The following is a 15,400-nucleotide window of genomic DNA, read 5'->3' as shown; positions in this document are numbered from 1 at the left end:
GGATAGACATCCTACGCGTGAAAGAAAAAGGGGGGGCAGGTGGGGGGAGAGACAATCTACGGTAGGAGAGGGGAGGGGGAGACATACTACGCGTAGAGAATGATGGCACATACTACGCGTAGAGAATAGGGGCTAGGGCAACGTGCAACGCGCGAAGGGGGGGGGGGGGGGTGCTCAGTAGGGCGCCACGATGGTGCAGTGCGCGAGCAGGGCAGGGCAAAGGGCGCGCGGGTGCAGGCAGTCCAGGTAGCGTGGGCGCGAGGGGCAGCGAGGGGGACGGGGGTGCAGCGCGGGCGCAGGCAGCGTGGGCGCGAGGGGCAGTGGGTGTAGGCACAGAGAGAGAGAGAGAGAGAGAGAGAGAGAGAGAGAGAGAGAGAGAGAGAGAGAGAGGTTAATGGAGAGGCAGCGAGGACACGAGGGAGACGGGGGTGCAGCGCGGGTGCAGGGCAGCGGGCACAGGCAGCGTGGGCGCGAGAGGCAGCGGGTGCAGGCAGCGAGGGGCAAAGAGAGAGAGAGAGAGAGAGAGAGAGAGAGAGAGAGAGAGAGAGAGAGAGAGAGAGAGAGAGAGAACGCTCAATCTCTTGAGTTCCCTTGCTGTGCTCCTCACCTCTAGCGCGTCACCATTGTCCTCCTGCATGCGGTCTCGCTCTCTGGCTTTACAAAGTAGAAACTCCAACGACGTTAACCAAAGAAATATCTACCCATTCGTCTTGCCATGCGGAATCCCTCTCTCTTCTGTATCCCCTCTCCCCTCCACGTGCTGGCTCCAACGTTTTTGCCATCGAACGCATAAGAGCATTTAGCGATATTCCCGTTAATGAGATCTGCTGCGAAAATCGGGGCAACATAGTAGAAAGATTACAATGTACATTCAAAGCAACTCGCCCATCGTAGAATCGTACACACATGCGACCGTCGACCGTTCAAGGCGCCGCCCCTCACGCCCATAGTGTTGAAGCATAGAAGATTCCAGAACGTGGATCGTTCCATTTTTAAGACGCCCCTTCGCCCTCCTTTTATCATTTCCTTCGTTAGGGTTTTTCGTTTGCGTTTTTCTGTCTCATACCTATCGTCATCTTCGCCTCGTAACCCCTAGCCCGTGATCATGCAGATCTTTGTGAAGACGCTCACTGGCAAAACCATCACCTTGGAGGTCGAAAGTTCCGACACTATCGACAACGTGAAGACCAAGATTCAAGACAAGGAGGGCATCCCCCCTGACCAGCAACGCCTCATCTTTGCTGGTAAGCAGCTTGAAGATGGCCGTACCCTTGCCGATTATAACATTCAGAAGGAGTCCACCCTCCATCTTGTCCTTCGTCTGCGTGGTGGCATGCAGATCTTTGTGAAAACTCTCACCGGTAAGACCATCACTCTTGAAGTTGAAGCTTCTGATACTATTGACAATGTGAAGACGAAGATTCAGGACAAGGAGGGCATCCCTCCCGACCAGCAGCGCCTCATCTTTGCTGGCAAGCAACTTGAAGATGGCCGTACTCTTGCTGACTATAACATCCAGAAAGAGTCAACCCTCCACCTTGTTCTTCGTTTGCGAGGTGGCATGCAGATCTTTGTGAAAACCCTTACGGGTAAGACTATTACTCTCGAGGTTGAAAGCTCTGATACTATTGACAATGTGAAGACAAAGATTCAGGACAAGGAGGGTATCCCTCCTGACCAGCAGCGCCTCATTTTTGCTGGTAAGCAGCTTGAGTATGGCCGCACTCTTGCGGATTACAACATACAGAAGGAGTCTACCCTCCATCTGGTCTTGCGTTTGCGTGGTGGAATGCAGATCTTTGTGAAGACCCTGACTGGGAAAACTATTACCTTGGAAGTGGAGAGTTCTGATACAATTGACAATGTGAAGACTAAGATCCAGGATAAGGAGGGCATTCCTCCTGACCAGCAGCGCCTTATATTTGCCGGGAAGCAGCTTGAAGATGGGAGGACTCTTGCTGATTACAACATCCAAAAGGAGTCCACCCTCCACCTTGTTCTGCGTTTGCGTGGTGGCATGCAGATCTTTGTGAAGACCCTTACGGGCAAAACCATCACCCTGGAGGTTGAGAGCTCTGACACTATTGACAATGTGAAGACCAAGATTCAGGATAAAGAGGGTATTCCCCCGGACCAACAGCGTCTTATCTTTGCTGGGAAGCAGCTGGAGGATGGGCGTACCCTGGCTGACTACAATATACAGAAGGAATCTACTCTTCACCTTGTGCTTCGGCTCAGAGGAGGAAATTAATGAATAGGGCTCTGGATGTGGGGGGCTTCTGTTTGGTGTTATGCCTTTTTCTGATGTATGGTTTACTTTCTTGTGGTTTGGTATTTGGGTACTGGCCGGTTTGTAATGGAAATATTTGAAGGTAATTAATTGAGTTCTTTATTTTAAGATACGATTTGCAAGTTTGTGGCAATTAATATTCAAATCTGTCCCTCGGTTTGTGAAACTTTTTTATTTGGAAGGAATATTGCTGCAGTTGTGATTGGTTCTTGTTCTGTGAGCGTTGTGAATAAAGGGAAGTTGTTTGAATTACAGCTGGTTGAACTGTGCCCAAGTCCTACTCGGTCTTCAATGTAATGAGAATGTGTGCAAGTTGTCTCTGCGTACATAAGTCATGATTTATGTTAATTCACGTGCTGTCTTCGGTGTAAAGAAAATGTGTAATGTTTTTTCCGATTGTGTAGGTCATGATTATGTGACTTTGTCTGTTGTTTGCTAAACTGCCAACGCAGCTCTGGTCAATTTTCTGTCTGACTCTCTTGGTTCTTAGATCCGACAAATAATGAGCAATATCTGTGAATTAAGGTTATGCGTATACACTTCAATGGAATGTTGCAAGATCAATTGTGCCCGATTTGTCAATGTTTTGCCATTTCTAGTACAGCAGATGAGCCACTGTATATTCTCCTGGTGTGGCAGTGTCTGTAATCTTGCAAACAGCTTTCTGCGATTAGATGATAACTCTAAAGTAGCTGTACTAGTAGGCTAGCTGTGCTTCAGCAAGAGGAAAAGAGCCCTTCAAATGTACTTTTTCCAGTAAAGTTATTTAATTGATGCCATCTATTGCATCATCTATTGAGTCTGTCAAAATTTCATCAACTGATGCCAACTATTCAGGATATGGGTGGTTGTAAAACCCCAGCTTTTATGATGCATCTAAGAAGAGTGGATTCACAGGAGCAAATGGTTGCTACTTGATCAGAGGTTTTTGATGCTTCCTCTTCTCCCGAGGGCCGTCATTTGGTATTTTCTGAAGCCTGTTGTTTGGACTGGAGAGTTGGAAGGTAGATGTCAGGATATTCATGTGAAGAGATTGCTAATGAAGAATTATCAATGTATTAGTGAAAATTGCCGAGTAGGTGTTTGAAAAGAAAGTCCCAGATTTTTGGCTTACCAAAATTCTCCTCTAGGTGCTGATTTATCAGCACCACAGGAGGGGCCTTTGTGGTCTGACCTGCTAGAAGCACAAATGAGCAATTAGTGTGTTCCTTGTCCTGACTGATAAGGCGCTGATTACATGTTCTGAGTTGGTGCTTGATTATTGCAGGGGATTACAAGAGCTGAGATGGCCATAATTGGTTCTGGTGAATAGATAAGACGGCCAAAATCTACTGCCTTCGACTTCCTTCCGACAGTGACAGAAAATAAGGCAGAGTACTTGCGGTGTAAGGAACTCACCAAATTCTGTACAAGAGACATTGCGGTTGGTTCTTTATTTCACATGGGCATGGATATGGGATCTGCGGTGAGATGAAACCTCAATCTCACAAATGTTGGGTTTTTTGGAGCTGAAGGTTGAAGGCCCATGTTGAAGGCCCATCACGATCAAACGTTTGATGCCTTGCCCTTCTCCCAAGGCTGATGGCTGAGGATTGTACCCATGCCGGGGTTAGAACCATTAGCCCTAACTGAGTTGCATATGTTGCTTGTGAAATGTGGACGTCCCACTCACGTTGTGATGTGCAAACACATCGCAACAAGGAAAAGTAAACTCGGCTACCCGAATTTACTTTTGTACCCGAGTTGACTTTCGCGAAAAGATCTATGTCGGTGTTACATATACGTTTGAATGTGGGCTGCTATCCATACATATCTTGGGTTTCAGAGTGGTGTCAATGCAACGGTTCTCCTCTTGGGTGTGATATTTGGTGGGCAAAGAGAGCTTTTTGTCCTATACTCACGGTGCGCAACTCCAACTGAATTGAATGGTGGGCATTGGCTGGGCCAAATGGCATAACTCAAGGTGAAGCAAACCCCGTGCAAGAATAAGACACCCGTTTGTCCTTAGTCATTTTTGGCCTGTGAGGTCTACCTAAGTGATGCTTTCCCTTTTTCTTATTGAAAAAGTGGAGGTTATAAGAGATAGTGCTAATTATTTATGGAGAAAAGAATGATGGTATATGTGATGGTAAGAAATTTAAAGGCTAGTCCTAAGTTTTGGTCTATAGAGATAAAGCCCCTTTCCACAGTGGCAACCAACTCTGGGTATGATGGCAAATGAATGATAGTTTGCGTGAGCAGAGAGAGGCACTCCATGCGACCTGCATGCCCAGCTCCTCGTGCAGTTTATCGGCTCTGTCAGACCTACTACAGGATGCTTTGCCTTCTGCTGCGCCCGCTTCCTGGCCTGCGTTGTGCCTCAGTGTCTTTAGATCCTGTGTCTATACACCCACCACTCTACTGTCCACCAGCCATGCAGCCCCTTTATGACTGCTCTATTGTTAACGCCCTTCCTACAACGGTGCTTCTCTTTTGATCAACCCCTGGTCCACAGCCGCTACACTATGCTACTCACTACAAGAAAGGAAGAGCAGTTTATGGAAAGCCAGTATGCTCGTCCACCACGCCCCCCAACCAGCATCCCCAACTATTCTTTGATCCTCTAAGCTATAGCTCTGCTAGTGCTGCCTAGCCCACTGCTCCACTGTCCAAAGATTACTTGCGAGAGGGTATTTTCCAAAAAATCAAAGAAAAATCAAAGCATCTGGTTCGTAGAGTAATTATACCTTCAATCAAAGAAAAATCAAAGCATCTGGGCTGGCAAGTATCTACATTTGTTTGCACCTTGATTTGGCGGAGAACAATGTTGAGCAGCTAGGGGTTTGGCTCGCAAGTAAAATGCCTTCGTTATTATTGATTTAGTTGTCTTGATGGCAAAACTGAGGCCAAATAAGCCCCATTTTGCTATGGACTCCTTGCATGCAGACCTGACTATAGTTGTACTTGGCATTGTAGATTTGTGCTCTACGGGTAGAGGATACTGCATATCTTCCCGGACAATGTTTTAATCTTGTAGAGTTTAATACTACAGGCATGCAAGGAGTCCATAACAAAATATTCAGCCAAGTACCTCTCAAATGCTGTAAAGCTCCTACATTCAAGTCCGTTGAGGTTGTTTGATTTGTTTATCTTGTTTCTTGTCTGTTTTTGTTTTGCGCCACATCTCTCATGGATGCTTGCAAATAAACTGGACAAAATCTAACTACAAAACTCCAGTTTGCATAGCTTTTGTTTCTCGAAACCGTACTCCCTACTGACAATACCCTTGTTGATGGCTAGTAGACCCCTTTGGTGTTTAAGGCTATGGTCATGCAAGGCTTAGTTATCAGTTATTTGAACACATAACTACGCCTCATTCTTGGTCACACACAAAAAGGAGCATTAAATGAATAACTATGCCACCCCTTTCTAACTATGCCAATTTTGGCATAGTTGTGAAGTTCAAGGCTTAATTGGGAGGATAAATGAACAATTAAGCCTCACGTGGCCATGCAAGAGGCTTAGTTATTCATTTAATGCTCTCTCTGGGCATAGTTGGCTTAGTCAACTATAACTGATAACTAAGCCTTGTGTGACCATAGCCTAAGTTGGCCTTCAAGTGTCATAGTACCAATCTTCCCGAATCCCCACTATGATACCATGAGACAACTCTGGAGAATAAGCCTCAACATGTGCGTCAAATGAAAAAGGGTGTTTCGTTAGAGATTGGTGATGAAGCTGATGCGAAATAAAAGACAAATTCTTATGGACTGGATGGATTCATTTAAGTGAATTGAAGATATCGTAAGATACCTGGATGAACAATTGACTTTCTACTACTCATTTCTAGACCTTGAGGCCACTAGTGACTAAAGCAATTATCAAATGGTTGGAGGACAGTATCCTTGGAGAATTGTAGCGAGATTTCTCCATGAGCAACAACGTGCTTATGGTTAAAATACTTGAGTACCTTGTGGCCATCTCTTTGTAGGTTTTTGGTGTAGGTAGTATGCTTGAAAATATCTTATTATCCTTTCAATGACTTGCAATAAATATGTATATGGACTTTCAAGAAGTAATCTTTTGGCGTATGATTTATCAAGAGTACTTCTAAAACCTTATGTTTTAAGCAAGTCTTGCAAAAAGTGAATTTGTACTATAGTAGTATGTAAATTCGTGCATGCTACAAATTCCCATGAAAATTCAATGACACTAGTGTAAGTGAAGTGTAAATCTAGAAGCTAGATTTTATTGGCCATATGGTAAGCGTGATAGGACCTTTAATCAACATTGTTAATCTTTCGACAAGAAAGCAGAAGGTGATGCTTGATGGGTATCAGTGTGTTGTTTGCCCGAGCTTAACGGTAAGGGGAAGGCTACGACAAGGCTCGCCTCTCGGTAACTCAAGCCTATTCTAGTTCTCTTGTGCATTGGTTGTCTGGCAGGACATACAAATGTCGAGTCCCCCTTGTCTTTTAGAATGAAGACTGAAGTTTAAATGCTACGCTGTGTGAAGGTATGACACCTTCTGACTTATGCCATTTGGTCCAACCAATGCCCATCAAATTTAGGCATTCAATTCAGTAGGTGCAATGTACCACACAAATAGCTAGAAGACACAACGATTGAAGGACAAGAACTTTGCCCACCAAAGATCCACGACTCTGACGGGCTCCCTACTGTCTCAAAAGACGGGCATTGAGAAGTAGTACCCTTCTCTATGGAAGGGCATATTTTCATTCTTCCCTTCTACCAACAAAAAAATAAATAAAATACAGGTCAATTTTTACAACTTAGCACCATGTTTGGTGAGGAATATAAGAAGGCAGTGTGTTTGGTGAACTGTGTTGGTAGGGTTCAAGCCTATGTGTAGGTCAAAACCTTGTCTAGAGTTTTCTACAATATACTCCCCTCCCATTTGCGAACACCTTAATTTATTTACATTCCTTACATAGGAATTTTTTTAAAAAAGTTGTCTTTAGGATAGAGCACGTGAATTTATGCACATTCCTTACAAAAGAACAATTTTTAAACAAGCCCTTCTAAAGACGACTCATGAAAATTTCGACCTTCGTACAAAGAAAACAAGTGATAAAATCACGAGGCTTGCCACTTAAATGATGCAAACACCAAAAGCAAAAGAGTTTAATAGCGAGCTTTAATGCAAGTATGGGAGAAACCAATGTAAAGTGTGATCTTTCTTCTAAAGAGAACGTGCAAAAAGCTTTAGCAAAGATAGCAAGAGATAATCAAACTACATCAACGTACTCAAAGAAGAACCATGAGTTGAGACGAGTGTGGACAAAACCATGAGGCACTTGTCTTCCCATAAACGAATAAATCTTGCAAAGCATCCAAACACAAACATCTCTCCCCCGCACGCAATCGCATTTACAAGGCAAAGTTAGTGCACACGATGATGGGTGCTTGGAAGGCGCCCATTAAAAATATTGAAGCATATGAGTTCCAACAATTCTTCTAGCTTTTCATTTTTTTAAGCCCAATTTAGCTTTGACAATTTTGTGTTCCAACTTCTATGGTGGTTCGTTCACATGGGTGCGGTCAAGCCTTATCTTTTCCAACATACTTCTATGTACACGAGACAAAGTTGTTCAAAGAGGGATAGATAACCATTAACGTGGTTGCTGCAATTATTGTAAATGAAGTTAATTTCAAACAAGAAAATTTAGGGTGGTGAAGCAAGAAGCTGAAATATCCATGTTTTCAAAGGTCATTAAAACTAATATTGTTACAAAATTCAGAATGGGTCGCTTGGGTTGTCATAATCCCTAAGAAGAATGGTGATTAAAAGATGTGGTGGCATCCTATATTAGCAAATGTATTTGGTAGTTGTATCTAGGTTGGCTTGGCAAGAGCATGGCTTCCTATGTAAGCTTTTTTACCTTTTTTTTCAAAACCATATATACACTCACTATTGTGAGTTTGCAGAAAAATCCCATGAAAATGAAGAAATATGATTGCAATGTTTTCTCTAGAGATAATTCTTGCAAACTATTAGCTCACCAAAAACCTTCTTTTCAACCAGAGAGACAAAACTCTTAATTTTTCAATCAGAATTTGCCCATTTTCACACTTAAACTTGAAAATTTTTGTTGGTATTCTTCAAGGCAAGCTCAGACCCTAGCTTGGATTTTGCAATTTTAGCCAGCTGGTTTTATCTGAACATTGACAAATGAGGGTGTACTCCATCTATCAAGAAACTAAAATATACTTTAGTTGGAAAAAGGCCAACGGGATGAAAACAAATAACTCAAAATTCTCACCTCTACTTTCTCAATCTTATCTTCCTCTTTGCAAAGCTACTTGCTCTTTGTCCTTGCCACGTCTTCACAATTATTTGGGGGCTATGCTATTGCATCCCCGTATAAGCTTCTCTTCTCTTTGTGCTATCTTGTCGCCGGTGCCAACTTGCAATGATATACATGCTGTTTTATGACACTTCTGAGTCTCCTCTACAACGTAAGCAACTTGCCATAAAGGCAATATCAATCCTCTTTGCTACCTGCAATTTCTTTTTGACTTCCCCTTGCTTACCATCTATGAAATTTTCAAAGCATAAGAATTGCCTTTCTGAAAACCATAGGCGCATCAATAAAATCTCTAATGTCAAATTTCTTTTGTAAAACAGTATATCTAAGATAAGGCAAATTCCTCCAAGACATGATGTCACCTGAAGTTGACAATCCTTTTTGGCATCATTGTCCTTGGCAAAATTGATCTCATGCATCCCCAAAGGGTTGGTCTAAAGGTAAGGCTTTGACCTCTTAACCTCGGGTTGTGGGTTCAAATCCCTTGTTGGGTCACACTCTAGAGGGACACCTTGTGCTCACCTTGCTAGGGCTCTTGCCCTTGGACACTCCAGTGCATCCTCCTCCTGGGGTGGATCCTGAGGAGGAGGTTCCTAGCTAGTTGCTACGAGTTCTCTCCATCATTCTCAGCATGTGGTGCATCAATTAGGTGGCCATGGCACGTGGCTCTTGCCCGAACATGTAACATGGCTGATATTTGGAAGGGGTGAGCACCTCCCTGTGTGGGCCCTCTGGTGTGTCGAAAAAAATAAATAAATTGATCTCATGCATGCGATCAGACGCGTACGCGCGCACTCAATTTGTTGTACACTTAGCATAGCTCTAGTGACTATTCATGGGAGGGCTTATTTCCTGAAAGAAAGATACACCACAAAATTAACTGAACAAGCCAAGGTCCCTAGGCTCCCCGCATCTGCACACGTGCATACACACCCACACACTCCTTAAAAACAAAGTTGATGTTGTCAGTACCATATTTGGGTTGCAGTTGGAATGCACACTGGAACAATGCCACTATAATTAACTGTTGCTATTGATGGAATAAATTGCCAAATGCCAGTAAACCATGCCTTCTTGCAATCCATACGAAGGGTTGTGAATCTACTCAGCTCTTAAAAAATTTGCCAAAATGGCACAGCCGCCTAAGACTTGACTGAAGTTAGTAAATCCAGAAAGGCTATGTTCACTCGTGGAATGGTGCAAAAACCACGACTGAGTTGTGTCCACCAAATCCAAAGGAGTTGGAGATGCCTGCAGACAAAGACAAAACCCATTTATCTATCTTACAAGCATGGTGGCATGGGAAGCATCATAAAACATACCAATATGAATCTCGTGCTGCTGCTTTGTATTAGCTACCGTATCAAACTCCACTGCTGGCTCAAGATTCTGTAAACGACAACTCGTGTAAGTTTCCCCAACTCAAAAGTAACAGCCAAACGATGAGGTCTTCTATATATACATACATACACATGTATATGTATATACACCTATATACATGCATTTATATGCATATACATCTGTACTTATGCATAAATATAAATACAAATGTATATACATCTTAATTATGAAGCCTGTACAAGGACGTGGAATTGCCCAAAAGAAGACGTAGCATTACTCTACTGCAAACGTTGTTTTGGTTACTTACAAACTGGTTAATTGTTGGGTGAACATAGCCCGTGTTTAGTGCTTTGATGGTAGCAATCGCTTCGAGCCCCCCAGCAGCACCCAAACAATGGCCTATCATGGACTGCAAATAAAAACTTGCTGTCAACACAACATGCCCTAATGTAGAGATATCGATTAGTTCCAGCAAAAAATTTGTTGAGGCAATACACACACTTATGTTGAGAATGTGAGGAGAATCACCTTAGTAGCGTTCATTTTAATGCCTTTGGGATCCTTAAAGACCTTCTTAAGAGCATTCACCTCAGCAAGATCGCCCACAAGAGTAGAAGTGGCATGGGCATTGATGTAGTTCACCTGAAGATAATCTTTGTATTAGAACATTTCACAATGTATGAAGACTACTCTACAGTGCACAAGAAATCCTTCAGATTCACCTCCTCAGCCGCAACTCCGGCATCCTCCAGGGCCTTCTCAATGCAAGAAGATACACCCAAACCATCAGCTCTTGGGTCAGTCATGTGATAAGCATCACAGGTTACAGCACCCCCTAAATATTCTGCAACAATCGGAGCCCCTCGCTTCATGGCATGTTCTAAACTCTCCATTACCTTTGTACAAATGGTTATAAAATCAGACACAACCTTTTTTGTTATTAAAGGCATTATAAAAGCCCTGATAAAAATCAATCGCACATTCCCATGTTATTACATCAACTACCCAAAAAAAATAAAATTGTGTAAGGCAAAAAGCATACCAAAACACCGGCACCTTCACCCATTACAAAGCCATCTCGTTCCTTGTCCCATGGGCGAGAGGCTGTCATCGGATCACTATTCCTCTGAGATAGTGCCCTACATGCAATAAAGCCTCCAAGTCCCACAGGAATTATAGCTGCTTCTGTGCCACCAGCGACCATTATATCTGCTTCACCTCTTCGTATATGATTTGCAGCTGCATAAAAGCAGTAATTTGATGTTGCGCATGCTGTTGAGATGGAATAGTTTGGCCCCATTAATCCCAGTTCAATCGCTAACAGAGCTGAACCCATATTAGTTATAGCATATGGTATGAAAAATGGAGTTATCCTCCTATAGCCCTTTTCAATGAGAGCCTGCACTCCATCTGAAAACACCGTCAAACCACCCATGCCAGACCCAACCAAAACACCCACCCTCTGTTTGTCCACCTGCTTCAACCAAATGAAACCAACTTAATGAATAGAAATATGCTCACCTCCCAAACAAGGGATAATAATCCTCTAGACTATCACCCTTAGCTTTGCAAAACAATACAACCCCAGCCCCCAAAACATCATCAGTGCCCAATAACGGTATTAAGCTCCAACCAAGAAAACTCGAATTTGATACACATATTTGCCAGAATCAAATTGCATCTACACTCAAAGATCAGATTGCATCTACACTCAAAGGACCACTGTTCCTACATCTAAGCCGAATCCTGATTGTAATATAAGACCTATGCAGACCATATCATCGACATACTTGACAAATATAAGCAGTTACGGCTTTCCATTTTTCCTTTCTACAGTATGCTACATTCAACCACCTCCTTGCCAGTAGTATGCACCTATGCTTGAGACATTTGGCCACATCCCACACATGATCTGCTACACCCATTCAGATAGAGGTAGCAAGGGCAGTTATGATCTCACAAAAGGAATGAAACATGTAGATTGACACTTAAGCATGGAGACAAGGTACAATATAAAAGTGGTTGTCCAATCTACTAAAAATTCAAGGTTCTCTTCAGAAAAGGGTTTGGACCACTCAGCACAATTATGCACTGACTCACACCAAACATCTGGGGACCGACAATAGAGAGCAGTTATACCTCCGTCCTAAGAACAGAGGCTCAACCAGAGCTTCCTTCAGCTATTCAATTGGATTTTATCTTTGAAATCAACGAAGCAAGCTACATACACTAAAACTGACACATGCTAACTGCATTTACAACCAATACACAAGTGCCACTACGGGAGTGCCACTGAACCACACCCAAAGCTAATGAGATTCCATCCAAGGGAACCAAACCTGCGGCCTCAACAGACCAGATTGATGACATCTTGAGGACATGGCCAAGCAGAGAGGCCACAGATTGCACAGATAGGAGTTATCTTTCTCTTTTGATGTGCTGCCCCAAACCTCGACGAGACCTCGGGTGTTGAATTAAGGCACTCGACACATTGGCATGAGAAAGACTATCCCACAGTCACTTAGGATACTATCAGATATGATTTAAGGCACCAATGTCCTACTTGAGCAGGTTCTCAAGAGGTATGGAGTTCTCAGCACGGAAGATACACAGCCCAGTGCTCCACAACAACAGCATAGAGGCAGGCAAAGTTGTAGACCAGGACTTAGTAACAAAGACAGGCAGCTACTCAATGGCCTATGGTGCTAGCACTGACTTGACTCCTGGTTGTACTCAAGAAACAGTCAACTGGAAGGAGTTCGTGGTTGACCTGAACCTCCACAAGAAAACCTGTGGATCCTGGGAATGGGGAGATCAGTGGTGATTCAGGGTCAGGGTGCATGATTAACTACCGTGTCATAATAATCAATATCTAATTCTCCTAAATGATTTTCTCATATTAAACTGATCATTTAATGTGGGGAAGTGCCAAGGGAGAAAAAGCTAGAATATTGGTTAAGCTAGCAGACCGGCCACAATAGGGATCCAAAGGGGGAGCCATCTGCAAAAGAGCCATGTGAAACAATGGGCCAAAAAGACCCTAAGGTTCAGCCCATTAAGACTTCCAAAATGCTAAGGTTCCAAAATTCAAAGGTTGTGTCCAAAGGTCAACCCTAGGGAAAATTGGATGCTTAGTGTGTGCCCTAAAAAGTCTTTGCACATCCCTACATGGGAGGGGGCAAGCCCCAAAGCTAGGGGATGAGAGAGAAAGCCACACACACACACACAGGCTCCCTTTACACAAAGGGAATGAGGGACACATGTCAGCTCCCTAGGCCAGATGCCCACAAGGTGTGCCCAATTCCTATTGGAAGACCCTTGAAGTGGACCAATGAGAATTAAGCTAGAGTAAATCTAGTTTAATTAATTTAAAAACATTTAATAAAAGAAACCAATGAGAATTAAGTCTCCTAAAAGACTATTGGGCAGTCTCCCAAGGGGTCCAATGAGCATTCAGGAGCCCCATGGCTTGCCTGATTCCTATTGGCCAGGAGGCAAAGGGGTCCAATGAGAGTTTAGTTTAATTATTTAATTACCTAAAGCTCTCACAAAAGGGGAAAGGGGGACACATGTCAGAAGGCTATCACTTATGCTGCTTAATTCCTATTGGCTTGACCTGGGGAGGTCCAATGAGGCAAAAGCCATACCTAATTAGCAGCTAGGGCTCGCCCAAGAGAGAGGGGGGGCTGATTTTTGCTTGGCATTGACACACACACACTCACACTTGACCATGTGTGAAGGAAGAATACTCTATCTCCTCCCAAGCTTTAATGGAGAGCTCATCACCTACTCCAAGCTTGTGAGATAGAAGCCTACATCAACACTCTCTTGGCATATGGATGCAAATCCAACCAAGAGCCAAGCTTCAATGCATGCTCATCTTCTCTACCAAGCTAATTACTAAGCTAAGCTATGCTAATATGAGTGATTATGTGAGGAGATGTACATCTTTCTCGTAAGATACTTCTTTTTCTTCTCAATCTACTCTCATACCCTGCTAGCTCTCACCATCTTCGAAGGTGTGTGAGGTCTTGGGTCTGAGAACGGGGATAATTCAAGTTGTGTTTGATTAAGTGTTTTGCTTGGTGTATGAAGCTTCCATCTTCATTGCACTAGCTAGTCTTGAAGGAACACAAAGAATTGTATTGTACAATGTCTCTCTTGATGGGAGAAACCATAATACAAAGCCTTTTGGAGGGGGGACCGGCTCCATGCAAATCCGGTCCTCAACTGTTGTCAATAGCTTAATTGCTCTCTCTTTTGAAAGTATTGTCGATGCTATCTAACTAGGTGTTATGCTTTTTGTTGCTCTCTCCACCCAAGCACTCTTGTAATTCTCATTAGGAATCTATTCTAATGAAATGCCCACTATATTCATGCTAATTTCCGCTACACATAAGATTTTAGGCCATTAAATGTTACATTGGTATCAGAGCTCAAGGTTTCTCTTTTCTTGCTCAAGAAGGGAGGTCCTCAAGCTAGCTACAAATGGTTGGTATTATTAATTGCCTGTGAGTAAGTAGAATAGGGATTTTTAGCCTTGCAATGCGCCTGCCTTTGTGCAGTTAACGGGGCATCACCGTCGAGAGCTATGGTCTTAATAGTGGAGTCCTACGGGGCTTGCCTACGGCTTAACCACTATTGAGCTATTAGAAGCTTGACAGGAGCCGGTGCTGTTTTGGTGTCGAAAGACCCTCTCTTCTATTCCTTGCAATTAATGGTATTCGAGCCGCGGGTACAGTAGCTTGAGTGCTTTTTCTAAAGGGGTAAAGAGGAGTAGCAACTAGGCTTGAAGTGCCAAAGTACACCTAAAAAGTTTACACCTAAAAGTTGTTAGAATGGCTGACAATAGTAAAGAGAGTGAAATTAATGTTGATAACTTTGATTTTGCTCATGAGCAAGCTACTAATGATGCTTCAATGCTTGTTAACTATCTTGTTTCTAGGCTTCAACAAGCCATGGGCAATCCATCTCTCCAAAGTGAAGTGCAACGGCAGCTCCGTGCTCACGGGATTCTCCAAGCTCATCACCATGACGAGAGAACACCTAGGAAGCCTCCTTGTGAGACTACCAAAAGAGGTCTCTCTCCGATTCGGGAAGAAGAAGAGAATCCATATGAAGGGCTCAAGAACTTACTTCTTGATGATGCATCTCCTTCCCAAAGGAGAACTCAAGAGCCTCCACCGAAGGAACGAGAAAGAAGCGAGTCTCCCGCCACCTCGGCGGAGATGGCTCCACGAAGACGGCGGGCTAAACGCTCTCCATCACCACCAAAGCGGAGAAGACCATCACATTCTTCTCCACGCCATAATTCAAAGAGGGATGATAAAAAGCAAGAGAAGAAAAAGGCGAGAAAGAGGACACCCTCTTCTCCATCTTCTTCATCCTCTTCCTCTTATGAAAGCTATCGTGAAGACGACAAAGATCAAGACAAGAAAAAGGCGAGAAAGAGGTCACCCTC

At 43.5% G+C, this 15,400-nt stretch overlaps 2 protein-coding genes across 2 annotated transcripts in view; one reads left to right on the top strand and one right to left on the bottom strand.

Moving 5' to 3' along the window:
* Positions 1-1,009: 1,009 nt before the first annotated feature.
* Positions 1,010-2,400, top strand: LOC147431363 (polyubiquitin-like). The gene has a single exon (XM_086493967.1). The coding sequence runs from the start codon at positions 1,106-1,108 to the stop codon at positions 2,249-2,251; it is 1,146 nt and encodes a 381-aa protein (XP_086350093.1). The 5' UTR covers positions 1,010-1,105; the 3' UTR covers positions 2,252-2,400.
* Positions 2,401-9,419: 7,019 nt separating this feature from the next.
* Positions 9,420-15,400, bottom strand: part of LOC147431362 (3-oxoacyl-[acyl-carrier-protein] synthase I, chloroplastic-like) — a 67,143-nt gene continuing 61,162 nt past the window's right edge. Inside the window, exons 3-8 of the mRNA XM_086493966.1 lie at positions 10,982-11,413; positions 10,662-10,835; positions 10,468-10,581; positions 10,247-10,348; positions 9,921-9,987; positions 9,420-9,849 (exon numbers count right to left, since the gene is read on the bottom strand). Of these exons, the coding sequence (XP_086350092.1) occupies positions 9,782-9,849; positions 9,921-9,987; positions 10,247-10,348; positions 10,468-10,581; positions 10,662-10,835; positions 10,982-11,413 (957 nt within the window). The 3' untranslated portion in view covers positions 9,420-9,781. The remainder of the gene's footprint in view (positions 9,850-9,920; positions 9,988-10,246; positions 10,349-10,467; positions 10,582-10,661; positions 10,836-10,981; positions 11,414-15,400) is intronic.

This window comes from Adiantum capillus-veneris, chromosome 21 (assembly GCF_014529385.1).
Source record: "Adiantum capillus-veneris isolate H3 chromosome 21, ASM1452938v2, whole genome shotgun sequence".
NCBI classification, from domain to species: Eukaryota; Viridiplantae; Streptophyta; class Polypodiopsida; order Polypodiales; family Pteridaceae; genus Adiantum; species Adiantum capillus-veneris.
This window is presented reverse-complemented; position numbering and strand designations above follow the sequence as displayed.

Bases quoted from the DNA above. Each gene is read 5' to 3' on its own strand.
- LOC147431363 (XM_086493967.1), top strand. From the start codon at position 1,106: ATGCAGATCTTTGTGAAGACGCTCACTGGCAAAACCATCACCTTGGAG.